The sequence below is a fragment of the Aythya fuligula genome, chromosome 15 (genome assembly GCF_009819795.1).
Source record: "Aythya fuligula isolate bAytFul2 chromosome 15, bAytFul2.pri, whole genome shotgun sequence".
NCBI lineage: Eukaryota > Metazoa > Chordata > Aves > Anseriformes > Anatidae > Aythya > Aythya fuligula.
Window position 1 is genome coordinate 11,476,650 of NC_045573.1, and position 13,817 is coordinate 11,490,466.

At 40.3% G+C, this 13,817-nt stretch overlaps 1 protein-coding gene across 7 annotated transcripts in view; it reads right to left on the minus strand.

The window, feature by feature from the left end:
* Positions 1-13,817, minus strand: part of CREBBP (CREB binding protein) — a 94,642-nt gene that overhangs the window by 40,057 nt on the left and 40,768 nt on the right. For all 7 annotated transcript variants that reach the window (XM_032197346.1, XM_032197344.1, XM_032197345.1 and 4 more), the window contains 6 exons: positions 10,024-10,273; positions 9,368-9,481; positions 1,931-2,173; positions 1,213-1,312; positions 605-751; positions 26-143 (listed from right to left, as the gene is read on the minus strand). In XM_032197346.1, the coding sequence (XP_032053237.1) occupies positions 26-143; positions 605-751; positions 1,213-1,312; positions 1,931-2,173; positions 9,368-9,481; positions 10,024-10,273 (972 nt within the window). The remainder of the gene's footprint in view (positions 1-25; positions 144-604; positions 752-1,212; positions 1,313-1,930; positions 2,174-9,367; positions 9,482-10,023; positions 10,274-13,817) is intronic.

Sequence of the window (13,817 nt, forward strand, 5' to 3'; positions counted from 1 at the left end):
GAATACGCAGGCTGAATCAACATACCCTACTGTTGGCAGATTCATACATATCTCCTTCGACTTTCCTCGCATAAGCCACCAAGTTCTCCATGCGGCGATCCTTCAGTGCTGCTGGATCAGGAGTGGGGAAGATGGCTTGGACACTAACGTAGATGAGAGAGAATAAACAAAAAAATTATTCAGAGAAAAATTAATAACACTATGCAGCTTTATAATCTTTACTCTGCATATTCCCTTGCACAGAAATGTAAACGTTTATCAAAATTGTTTAAGAAAATCTATATTCTACTACTCCCCACAAGATTAAAGCAAATTTAGTGGTGAGAGAGTGTGAAGTTTGACTGTCAAGAATCTAAATACTTCTGTTTAGCACAGCAGAACAAGTTTACTAGCCATATGAACTGCCTACCTCACCCCTTAATGAACAAGAGGAATGAACTGAAGAAGAGGGTTAAAGACAGTGGCTCGTTCTCAGTGGAACAGCGTCAAGAGAACCACTACCGATAACCTCCTCCTCAACAATTTTTCAGCCTGATAATAGAACTACAATATTTAAATTCTTTAAAAATATTCAGGAAAAAATGTGGTCTTGGTGAATACTTACAGTTTATGCACTAAATGATTGCGCAGGTCCTGAGTGACATGTTCATGCCATGCTTTCCTTACCCCGGTACTAGAAGGAGGTGCAGCCGTTGGCATTGAGCTGAGGTTTCCAACATTGCCAGTATTTGTGCCATCATTCATTAGTGGGCTAAAGCAAAAAAGAAAATGGACTGTTAAGAGTACAATAATGCAAAGTTTGGTGGTATGTTTGATGCCTGAAGTAGTTTCTAAGATATTGTTTTCGTCAATTCTAGGTATTGCATCAAACGTTCTGTAAGTGAAATTCTGATATCAACAACTTACAGAGCATATAGCAGCAAAGCTCAGGAGACAAGATAAAGAATCACAACTGTTAAGGTATTTGTGCATTTAAAAATACAAAATACTGTTCCTTTGGGAATTCCTTTAAAACTACTAGATATTCCGGAAATCTCTTGGGGGACAAAGTGGTAGCTGTAGAATTGAAACAGTAAAGAAGAGCGTAGCTAAAGATGTGACTGATCATTTCAAGCAGCAATACAATTAGTTTTTCAAGTATTCTCTTTATTTACATTCATAAAGCATGTAAATAGATGTTTAAATGAGCAAGAATGAAAATGTGTGCATTACTTATTTGTCCCAAGGGATGTTGGAAGAGCAGTTTCAGAAATTAGACTAGCTTGCTGGTCTGTTGTTATTCCTCCTGTGGGAAGGTTCATCTGGTTGGCTCCTTTGGGATAAAATTAAACATCATTGGTACCCAGTTCACAATTTTGACAATAAAAACACAAAACTACACTTTACGGACATAGTTCGTTAAGAAAAGAAACCTTGTATCAGATATGCACAATTGTAATAGTATCTACTATGGTGCATATATACATAGCTACTTCATAAACTAATCTCAGTATAAACATTTTTTCCTAGAAAAAATGAATCTATGAAAATTTAAAGTTCATGAACTCTTGCTACTAGTTCTATAAGGTAAAAAGACAACAACAATTAGGTTCCTGAAATAAGCTAGCATTTGAGACAGAATAGTCTGCCAGAACATGTGGAGTACTTGTTAAACAAACCAAAATCCTGACGGAATTCTATTTAATCACCTTAGAAAGTGAGAAGTTATGGACTGTATTTTAGAAGGAACTAAAACTACCACCATTTGGCAGAAGAAATATATACAAAGCTTTCTAATATTCAGATGTAAATGAACAATAGTGTATATACAGTATCATTTTAAGTTATTAATCAACACGAACAGAAAGCCACTAGTCTAATATTGTTTGTCCTAAGTTTCATAGTTTGGTTTATTTAAACACCTTACTTTCTTGGTATTTTTTGCACTTACCCAAAGCATTAATGGTCCTCATTTGCTGGTGAGCCTGAGGCTGTGCCGCTTGTTGGCCTTGTACCTGGGGCTGCAACTGTGTTTGGGGCTGGTTGCCATATGGGAGTCCAAGAGCAGCGTAGGCTCGTTGCATGGAGCTGGGGTCAATCGGATTAGGATTACTTAGCGATGGATTATTCTGCTGGCCTGTTCCAACAGAACCAATGGAATTCTGCATTCCACCAGCTGGAGACCCTAAAAGGGCTATAAAAAGAAAGGATAATAGAAAATTGAAAATCTATAAGGACAATCAAAATTATCATCCCAAGAATCAACAGAACATGCATACAGTTATATGGTATGTATTTGTGTGCCAAAGGACTGAATGACACCTGAGATGCCAAGTGCAAAACTCAGTCTTTTATTCTACAGGACAGAAACCACAACAGCGACTAATACATACAGTCCAAAAAAGAGCTGTAAATTTTAGGCAGATAAGCCCATAATTACCACAATATACATAAAGTACAGGCTCCAATATAAGGTTAAACAGTGTACTTGGAACTGTCTACAAGGAAAAAAAGATTAATTCCTCTACTTCTTTCCTTCCCACCAATCCCATTTTAGGTCAAAATATTTGGCTCCATCCAGAACAGAGATCTTGAATTCAGGATCAGCACAAATACTGTGTCCTTGGACACAAAGGTAATATTGAAGTTCTGTTGGTAGGAATTTTTATTCTGAATAGTTGCTAAATGAATCCCCTGAAGGCCAAAGAATTTAGCCTAAAACCCAAGTGAGAGAGATGAAGAGCCCCGATAGGCTTCTGTACGAACAGAATCTGAAACAATCTGGAAACTCAGAAAGGGGATGAGTCTGCTGCAGGCTTTGGTAAATGATTTAGATAATGATATTTAGGTACTCATTAACCTACATGACCACGTGACCACTCTCACCACACAGATGTATGGAAGAGTCATTTCTATTTTAGACAGGAAATGGAAACTATAGGGAAAAGCAGTTTTAATAAAACAGAACTGAATAAAGATCTGTATTCCAGTCCTCATTTTAGCTGCCACTCCAAGTAATAACATGTTCCACAGCACATGACACACACAGCATATCCTTCACTATGGAGGAACTGCACTCTGCTAACTGAGGCTCTGGTAAAAGTAATATTTCACATTCAACCCCCCCAAGTAATTAGACATGTAATGTGTGCTACAAATTTGTGACCTAACTATAGCAACAATGATAGCTTTTGATAAAGCAACAATTTTAGAAAAAAAAACATTGAGAGGCACAAAGTTAGGAAAAAAAAGTTGGGAAAACAGGCCTTCTGAAACACTAACAGCACTGAAGGCTTTCTTCAATCCTTCCCACTATAGAAACCAAGAGACTGACTGAAAGAAATGCACACACTTTCAGCTTCTATTTGAGAGAGAAAATACAAACAAAACAAACCCCACAGACATCAGAGTCCAGACTTTTCCCTCCATGGATGGGAATTCAATTCCATCTCATCTGCTGAAGAACTCCAAAAACTGTCCCAGATGCCCCTCAGTTACAAACAAAAAGCCCCACAGAAGACCCCCCCCAGCTTTTTCCCCCCCATGTATTTCCATGGCATTTTGAATGCCGGCTCTACCATGGAAGTAGGCATACTTACACTTTGCGGACACACACCAGCTTTTGAATTCACTGATCATTTTCAACCGAGTTTAAAAACACAGAAACTCGACTGATGTCTACTACATTTAAGGGAAAGTTCAATAAAAGAGAGTGAGTGCGTGAATTCGCAAGTGATGGAAAAAAAAGCAGCATGAGCACAACCCTCAGACTCTGAAGAACCTACTCTGGCCAAAAACCCGAGAGCTTCAACCCCGAGGAAGGCTCCAGCCTTCCCCCCTCCCTCCATCCCTCTCCCAGGCAGGCTCCCCGGCGCTGTGAGGCCCTGACACCAAACCCTTCCCCGCAGTTAGCCTGTGCAAGAGAAGGGGTAACTCCCCTCCACCACTACGTGCCATCGCTATCACTGTACCTATCACAAACAAGTCAATTGATCACAAGACCTCTGTTCATTGGGAAACAGGAACTCATTAGCTCTAACATGCATTAGCTACTTATGTTTTCTGGCAGGACCAGGCTCTTGAAACCCAGCGCAGGCAGAGAGGATGCTCTGTTTATTCAGAAAAACCTTCCTGAAGGAGCTCAGTTTAATATTTCCGAAGGTCTTCTGTCAAAGAACCCAAAATGAACTCTATCTCTCCAGGATTTCTCCATCTCTGACACACAAAATTGTTTAGTCTTGTTGGATTTGCACATACTCCCTGGGCTCATGCAACCTAAAGAAAGATGCCTTTACACCAGTGCAAGCCCAGAAATAGGGAGCCTCTAAAAGAGCGTTAAATAGCACAAAACTTGTGCCACTTTGAAACCCACAAGGTTTCAGAGGCTGTAGTGGATTGCTTCAGGAGATAATAAAAACTTCAGCTTTTAAAAAAAGATGATAGTTCTCCCGAACAGCTATGACAAAAACCACATATGCTTTCCGTGTTGGTTGTAAATCAAAGGCAAATCTCTGTGGATATGGCAGAATGACCACAGATGAAGCTGGAGTTTGTGAACAGGAAAAAGGCTTCTAGTCACCACACCAAGGTTAGCCAAGTGTTTCACTGTTCCTCGTGCTCATCCACGGAAAGAAAACCAACCTGGCATTGATTGTTGGAAATAAAACACCACCCTGGCAACAAGACATCACTCCAAGCTGCGGGAGGTAAGCAGAGGCAGGTAAGGGAGGTAAGCCCAGGCAATTTGAAAAGACTAATGATCTCCAAGAAGTTCCACATGTGTGCACATACCTACTCAAGCAGGCAAAACTCCCAAAAGTTGGTAAACAGCCAAATGTTACCTTAAAATGAAATATCTTACTACAGGACTTACTACTACAGACTCAATGCTTACAAGTAGCGGTACACACGCAGCACAGAGAGAAATGGCTCTGTCTGGTGTCAGCTTTTCTCTACTTTGTAACTCAATAACAGACTGAGTCTTTTCACAAAATCAGGAATCTGATTTTAAAGGGGTTTTCTCTATTTTCATTGTTTTGTTTTCATATGAATGCATGACAGGATCTCAATCTGTCCCACAAGAAAACAGAGGAAGATGGTATTAATGGCATTTTATTTATATATAGGAAGATGGTATTATACTGGACAGATCAAGTGGAAATGAAGTCCTCTTTCTATGGCAGATACCAGAGGAAATCAAGTCAATTAAAATAATTACAGGATTGAAACAAACAGGAGTTATCAAACTAGCCTACTTACTGCATGGAGCAATGTCTAGTGTGATTTTTCATTAACTGATGTTTTAGACATTGGTAAGTTCATATGAGAAACTGTACAAGCATAGACAGGGCTGTACAGAACTGGTCACTTTCTACATCCTTTCAAAAACAATTAAGCTTCATACGCTTCTGTTACAAACTCCTGTGTTTATATATTTTAAGAGTGAAAGTTCAAACAAGCAGAAGTTAAGCAGCTTCAGAACTTCCTGAACAGGCTGATTATACCCCTCCTGGGTACATGCATTAGGATGTAATTGAAACGATCAAGCACTATCTACAGGACACTGTTTCAGTGTGCAAAGCAGATGATGCTGACTTAATGTATGCCTGTATGCTTTATAGAGGCAGGTGAATAGCATTTATTTTACAGACAGACTCCAACTGCCAGAATAACCATGAATGCCCAGCGCTTCTCTAATCCAACCACCTCGTTGGAGCAACTTATTAAAAATGGGAGAAGTCTGTTCTACAGAGTTTGTTTTGCTTCCATATTCTGGAACTAAAGCTCATTCAGCACTGTTCAAATTTGTTGTCCTGCAGTTCCTCACTCTCCTTTTTACATCCCCTCTAGTTCAAAGCGTCTGGAGCAAAACTTCTGTTGTTAATCTTGACTCACCAAACACAAGCCTGTCCTGCACCCAAAATGAGGCAGGTATAGGAAATGTAACTGTATGTAATTGTCTGATTAAAAATCAAATCACGGAGTAACTACACGAGCAGCTTCAAAGTAGGAAGTGTCAGTATCAAACTTTACCACACCAACGACATTTAAACTTTTTTTTTTCAGTAAGCATTAATCTAAAAGTCTTCACAGTATAGCATCATATTAGTCAATGAATGGAACTTTTTAATCTGTGGTTTAACCATTTATCATACGGCTCAGTGGAATAACTGATAGCCGGTACGTCACCATTCTGTATGATTTCCAGCACTAGAGGAGCAGGGGAAAAAAAGGACATTTTGTTTGCAGAATTTACAGGCAGTCACTGACAGTAAGACTTGACCAAACCAGATTTAATTTCCAGTTTTCAAAGAAAATGGGCTCCAGCAAACAAGTTGCTGCCTACTCTTTCTGAGCAGACACTTCCCTGTGCATCAATGCCCTCCTTCCTTCTCTACAACTGGCGAGTTCCCAAATGTTCTGGGTCCAGATCTTTCTTTTTCTGTCCATGCTCAACAACCTACTCCCTCAGCCTTGTTTCCTCTTCCCTTATCCAATTCCCACCCTTCATCCCTCAGTCTATACATCCTGGAATTTCTGGCCCAGTGTTCTTAGAAGTGACATTTTCAGATGAAAATTGGTCGTCTCAGATTTACTCTCTCAATCAAACTTTTTCCTGATTTTACCCCATTTGTGTATTTTTATCTTCTTCAACAACTCCTACAGGGAAGAACACAGAGGAGAGTGGCTCCACGTTCACAGCACCACCTTCCAGTCTTGCCCACCTGAACAGGGTTCATGATGAGACAAATCTACAGAAAAGTAACTTACAATAGAGCTATGATGCTAGCAGATAAATCAACAGCCAAGCCTTATAAGAGTTTATACCTTAATTTGTGGTAGGCTCAGCAGGGAACTAAGTACTTCCTAACAAAAACAAGCCTCCGAACCCAAGACATTAGTACCAATTTTCAAGTCATTACTTCAGAACTCAGGAGCAGATAGCCTGTTCAAAAGAAAAGCTTCCTGTTTTAGTATATGCAGCTGGGGGATGGGGGGCAGTTTCTCTCTGTATCCTACCCCAGTCAGAGCTCTACATGGTATATACATGAAGAGCCATGAGGAACACAGAAACAGTTCCGGCCTTGTCCCAGCACGTCCTATTAGCAAGTCATGTTACTACCAATAATGGCACCAAAGAAACTGAACACCAGGATGTGGAGTAAGATGCCTCTAAAGAGCAAGCTCCGTTCTATGACCCTGCACACTGCAAGCAGTCCTTGTTTCCAGCGGGAATCCCCAGAGGAGCAGGAACAGAAGCACAGGATCCACTCTGCAGGGAACAGGTGGAAGCAAGCCATCGTATTCCAGCATTTCAGAAGTGCCGAACTGCAGAACTTTCTAAAAGATTGGCACACTTTACAGGAGCTGCTTGAAAGCCTGGCACAGATACAACAGGAATCAAAGTACCAATGGTAAAATAGGCAACAGCACAGGAAAGAAGATTTGAGGACTCAAAAGACTTTAATGACCACGTGCTAATTCACTCTGCAAGAATGACAGCCTGAAAAGTAGCAAGTGTCACTACACCTCATTTCTTTTTTCCCTTTCCAAACGTTCTCAACCTATTCTGCCATATCTAGAATCCCCCATCCCCTCTCAGTTGGAAGTTAGAATTACAGCATCTACTAAGAGGACAAATTTCTTCAGGTCTTTAACCTAGCTTAGGTTAGTTTTCACTTGATCAAGCAGTGTTTTCAAACACATCTATTAACATAAATTATTTAACAAACTTCTTTGAAAGCCTAAAAAGTGGTCTACCTTATAATACATCTAAACAAGTACTCTTAGCATTCATCCTTAACCTTCAAACAAACCAGGGGGTGTCACATGCATGACTCAGACATTCAGAATAATGAGACTTGCATGCTAAGCAGTACATTTTCATGGTTATTCTTGTTGGATTATCAGTTACTTGCATAGAGAGCAAGATTTCATATTTATTTTCCTCTGCTTGCCATAAGAACACTAAACTCAACATTTACCCGTTATAATTCTGTTGCAGTCAAAACGAGGCATCGTATTTGATCTCAATAAAGTTACCTTTTAAGGACTTTCTTTTTGGTTAAAGTGCTTTCTCTTTTGATAAGCTGTATGAATGATGTAAAAACAAATACTGCACAAGCTAGTTTTCTACTACAGCTTGTATTAAAAAAAAAAATATCTATTGTGCTTTGATAACTGTGTCTTATGGATGTTATGCACAAACAGACCATGTTGTATTATAAAGTAAAGCTATCAAAACATTTTTCAAAGGCCAAACATGACTAATCACTTGCAACAAATTAGTTTTACCACACAAAAAATATTTTGGTTATGAAGGAGACATTTGGTTAAATGAAAACAAGATCCCTACCTTCAAGTAGCTCTTTGGTTTTATTTTTTATTTTTATTTTTGGAGGGAAAAACCCCTCCTGAAATTATAACGATAGCATCCTTGCTAGTTAATTTGGACAGTCTTATCAGTTATTCTCCTCTCTACCTTACTCACCTAACCTAAGTGCTCTTCACTACCCTGCAAGGTTTATTAGCTTTCCTCACTGCAGCCTCAGCCTAAATGGAAATTAGCAGAATGCTTCCAATACTATCCAAATGTAGAAGCTGCACAAGCCCTTCAGCTATTTTCCGCTTCTTAACCCTTCTTTAAATATACTTAGGCACAACATTACTTAGACTTCTAAAACTGCTGCATCTATGCTGTCAAATGTTCTATCTTGGCATCATTTCAAAAGAACCTACCAACCTAAGCTCAGTGTTTTCTGTTTCAGAACAAGAAGGAAGAAATACACTAGAAACTGACTGCCCCCAAACATCAGCAACAGCTAAGGCAGTATGAAAAAACAGGCATGGGCAAAAATACTATGGTTTGTAGATCTTCAGCTAGTCAGCACCAGCATTAAATACACTTAATGATTAAGATGCTCAGACCCATTCTTCTTCTGCACAAAAATACACTTCTACAGATATTTTTTTCTTCATTATTAGCATGTTGATTTTATTTTAGCAGCGTGAAAAAAAAAAAAAAAGAAACAAATTTGCCCCAAAACTCTACCTACATCCAAAATTTTATTACAGCTGGAATCATACTTAGACCATAGCAATTATTAATGTACCTCACCAGAAAATACCAGGCAGAATTTGCCACACCACATAAAAATGAATGTGGGCTCAATCTGAGACTTTCACATTTCATGTATTGTATATTTAAGTAATTATTGCATTCCATGATCAGGAGCAAGAACTCACTAGTCCATTCATCTTTATATACAGTTAGCAAACAGCTGTTAATTTTTTTGAGCTTGTCAAGGTTTATTCTTACACTGTACACATGATTAGCTTCATTTTAACAGTATAATTCCATTGTGACAGCAGCAAAGCAGCTACTTACGCTGTTGGTTTCTCTTGTCACTGGCGTTTTTCAAAGGAAGGCACACAGGACAGTCGTGCCGAGTACAATTCTTCCAGTGGGAAATGATTTGTCTCGAAGAAGCACAATGAGCAACTGCAACAAGGAAAAGCAACAAGACTGAGGTCACTTCTTAGCTAACTTGTTTTAAATAAACTCTTTTCATTTTTCAGAGCCATTCTATTCTCTCCGCTGCAAGCAATGATGTTTATGTAATTAAACACAACTATCTGCAATTAAACATTTTTGGGACTCACCGATAATGCCACAGTAAGTACAGAAAATAGTACTAAAATTTAAGAAATTCTACATGACTGAGTTACAGGCAAACACAAGGTGGATATTAGATCCTCTTTATACAAAGGAGATAAAAGTCTCTCCAGGATACTGTTGTAGCCTATTTCTAACATGGAAATACTGCATTCTGTTTTCTACACAGAAAAATGCAAAGAGATCAGAAATGGGAACCAGGGTAAAGGCAGCGAAAAGGGAGCTGCTGTTTAATTAAAGAGCTAGCTATTCCACTCATTTCTGCTGAGTACAGTGGTCCTTTGGACAAAAGGGAAACACTGCTGACAAATACCCAAGAAGTGGCATGCAGCTCATTTGCAAGAGTAGCTGCAGCGACATGCTCTCACCTTGACAGGCCTTCCCAGCTTGACAGTGTGTCATGTGGTTGAGGACATTCTTCATGGTTCGACAGTGTGGGAGAGCACAGGCTCGCACCTCCCCGTTTGCTTGCTCACGCCTCTGACATTTGTGAGCATGAAGCAGCAAAACCAATTGCTGCTGGATCAGTTTGCGCTTCTCCGGATCTGCTGTTGGTCCAGTTGCCATCGCCTGCGTTGGTACAATCCCCACTTGCTGTACTTGGGTTTGCATCTGGGACTAAGAAGAAAGTTAGTTTAGTATCATGTCTGCAAATCTGAATTTTGATCTTAATCTTGTACAGTAATTCTGTCATCACAAGACAATTCACCAAGCATTCCCGTATTACAGGCTACAGGGATTATTATACCGCTCTCCGCAGCATTCTCAAACATTTTGTATTCTAATCTCAGAACATCATATTAAGGGATTCTTTTATTAAGACTTTTACAAGCAGTATTTTAATCAAAAAGCCAACCAGAATCTTCTGTTTATTATGCAGATCATAACCGCAACAGGTATGAGCTCCTACCACACTTGGAGATAAGATTATTCAAATCTGTTTAGTATATTTTAGTATCGTAGGTATTACATGTTTCAATCCTACGTTCTTGTCCACAAGAGAAAGTATAGGTCAAAGGGAGAGGACTGTCTCACTTATATGACTGTCTCTATATAGTACAGTAAGAGGAAGAATTGATTTTCCAAGCCTATGTTAGCATTTCTTTTCATACATGACTGCTGTCATGTATGAAATGACTGCAAGGTAAGATGTACACAGTTTTCTTCCAGAAAGGGTCACCTAAGTTTAGGTTGCACTTTGTGTACTAGAGTTTACTAGAGGGTGATGTTAGGTTGTGTTAGCTCTTAGAATCTGCTCTTTTCTGTCCAGAATCCATTCTTCAGGGACACACATCCACAGCAATGCCCGAGTCCTGCCTCACAGAGCCCACAGAGATCTTCAGTCTAAAACATGGCTCATAATGGACTGGAAACGCTAAAGAACTTCCTTAACGCACAATTTCTTCGGAACAGATTTAGAGGCCTTTAAAAAAAAAAACAAACTACCTCCTCCCCACCATATCTTCTTAGACTTTTGAAGGACAACCAACGCAGAAACCCTATTTTCAAGATATTCTTATCCCAATCAAAAACTATTCCCCTACACTGAACGCATCCACAGCACAAAATGACTTCACTAGAAGCAGCAGATATGGCACTGCTAAAGTGCTTAAATCCTTATGATTTCCAGCCTGAATTAATCCCACGGACGAGATGAAACTGTCCCAAGAATCACCGATTATTCATTGTGAATTCAGATTACCTGGGAAAAGCTCATCCATTTCCAAGCTACCTAAGAAAATCAGCCATTTAAAACACATAAATAGAAAGTAAGAAGAGGCTTATACCGGGGAGGTAACGGGAAATACTTCAGGGCCATCTAGAGAACTCCTGACCAAAGCCTGCTTACTGCATTTTAAGAAAAATCAACCTTAAGTGACAAAACACACCATCAGTAGCCCACTCTACTTTTGACCTTTGAGAAAAGTTTTTCCACTAGGACCCCCCAGAAAATACCAAAACCAGCAAAACAGAGCACGTAACAGCAACAAAACTCATTTTCTTAGGTCAAAGCAAGGTTCCCTGACACATGTTCTCATTACTCCAGCAGCAAGCTTTGCCCTCAGCTTTGCCATGGCACACGAGGCTTTAGAGAGCTGGCATTTCTTCTGCAGAGCAATGCACACAAGTCGCATACAAAACACCACACCCGGTGCTCGGTGGAGGAGACGGGGACTGCCACTGATGAGGATTATAGTTAAGTCTGAAACAAAAAGGAATTGCTGCGTCTGTTTGCCTAAGAGCTTGCAAGATGACAAGCATTAAAAGAAAAGTGGGCTATGGAAAAGCATCCAGTTATGCTCCCAGGGCATGCAGCTGTAATTTTCAAGTCTTCCATTTCTGCTGCGAACAAATCCGTGACAGCAGACAGGTTTTGCTGAAACAATTCGTAGGTCATGAATAGGAAACAATTAGTTCAGCCAATCTGCAGAAAAATAGGGAGACCATGCCAAAGAAAATCTTGCTGGTTGTGATGTTTTCATCCCAGTCAAAAAATTGTTGCCTTAGCCAAAACTCTACTTTTGTTACTACTCTACCAGTTAGCAGACGTGACTGCAGCTTTATCAGCACAGATACAGTGCCCTGACCCAAAGGGGTTTCTTGATCATAGAAGAACAAGCAGCCTTGATCAAGAAGAGAATGTCTGCAGGTAGGCATAACCAAAGGAAGAACTCAGCATATTGCCAAAGCTCTTGAAGTTTATGGTGTTTGTTATTTCAACTCTGTTAAATCCAAACCTGCAAACACAATGAGCTTTCCACCACCTCACTTTCCAGACTCGGCTGCTTGAGAAAGCTGGTCTCTTCCTTCTTGTCTTCAAGAGCAGTGGTCTGCAGGAGCATTGTGAAAGGGGGGATGTGTCAGTGCACTGAGGTCACCCCCGGGCTGCCCAGCTCCTGTCATACACAGAAATCCTTCCACTGCAAAACCAGCAGGAGGCTTCGCATCGTCTCACGTGAATGACTAACAACTTTCTCGATGAAGCTGGAAATTCAGGTGCTTCTGCTCCCCCAGTTACAGTAAGTGCTTCCACAGTCAGATATCTGAGGAATAAAGACCGTTTTGTTTCTCTTGCTGGGCTCCACTACAAATTAAACACATCAGTGACTGAAAGTTTGCCACAACCTCTGACAGATGAAAGCTTCATTAACCAGAATTCTAGAAACAGAATAGCACAACCCTTTTATTGTGTGAAGCAATGATTAATGCCATTTAAACTTATGGAAACTATACGTTCATTCAGCAAGATGGCTTTGCCCTGCCCCTGCTCTAAGGAGCAGAAACTCGTGGGTAGTGCAGGTGCACAGGCATCCTGCGTTCATGGACCTGGAAGGACGCAAAGTTCCCTTGCAGCTTCACGGAGATGACCAGTAGCCCTCCACACTTTGATGTCCTTATATAAGGACTTTTAACATCATCTCTCAAGATAAAACACTATCTACTACCTTTCCTTAGACAAAAAGGCACCAATTACAGTAGTACTGTTAACCTCTCAACAGGTACACAGCCTCACAGTCAGTGTCTGTCACACTTCCATATAGCTTACATCTTTAAAGTACACTTCCTCTTCCACAACTACTACTTATTCCCATTTTTTTCCCTTCTTCCTGATGCTAACAGGAAACTACTTTCTGGAATCACTCTATTAGGCTAAATCCTGCATTAAAAAACGTCTGTTAATTCTTTAAGACAGGTTTCTAGTCAAGATGGGACCTGAGTGAGATGATTCAGGAGCAACTGCCACGAGGGATTACTGTTCTGATACAGACGTTTGCTTTGCAGACCTTTCATTGCCCTAACCAGAAGGCAGGCTGCACCAGGTGGTGGCTGGACCAAATGATCTTGAAGGTCTTCTCCAACCTTAACGATTCTGTATCTCAGTCTGCTGACATCTAGGACTAAGAAAGGGAGGTTATTTACTATTAGCAACACAGGCTTTGGTACACGTCATCCACACGTGCATTTACGCTGTGGGCACATCCAGTCTCTCAGCTATGACTTTACAAGCTCTTTACCAGCTCTCCCAGGCAGTATTTGCAGAGAGCAAGGTGGCATCGCACCTCTGGCTCACGCAGGAGCACACAAGGCAAAGCACACCTTCTATCTGAATTAAACATTTCCAGCGTGACCAACTCCAATCACCCACCCTGCACGTCTACAC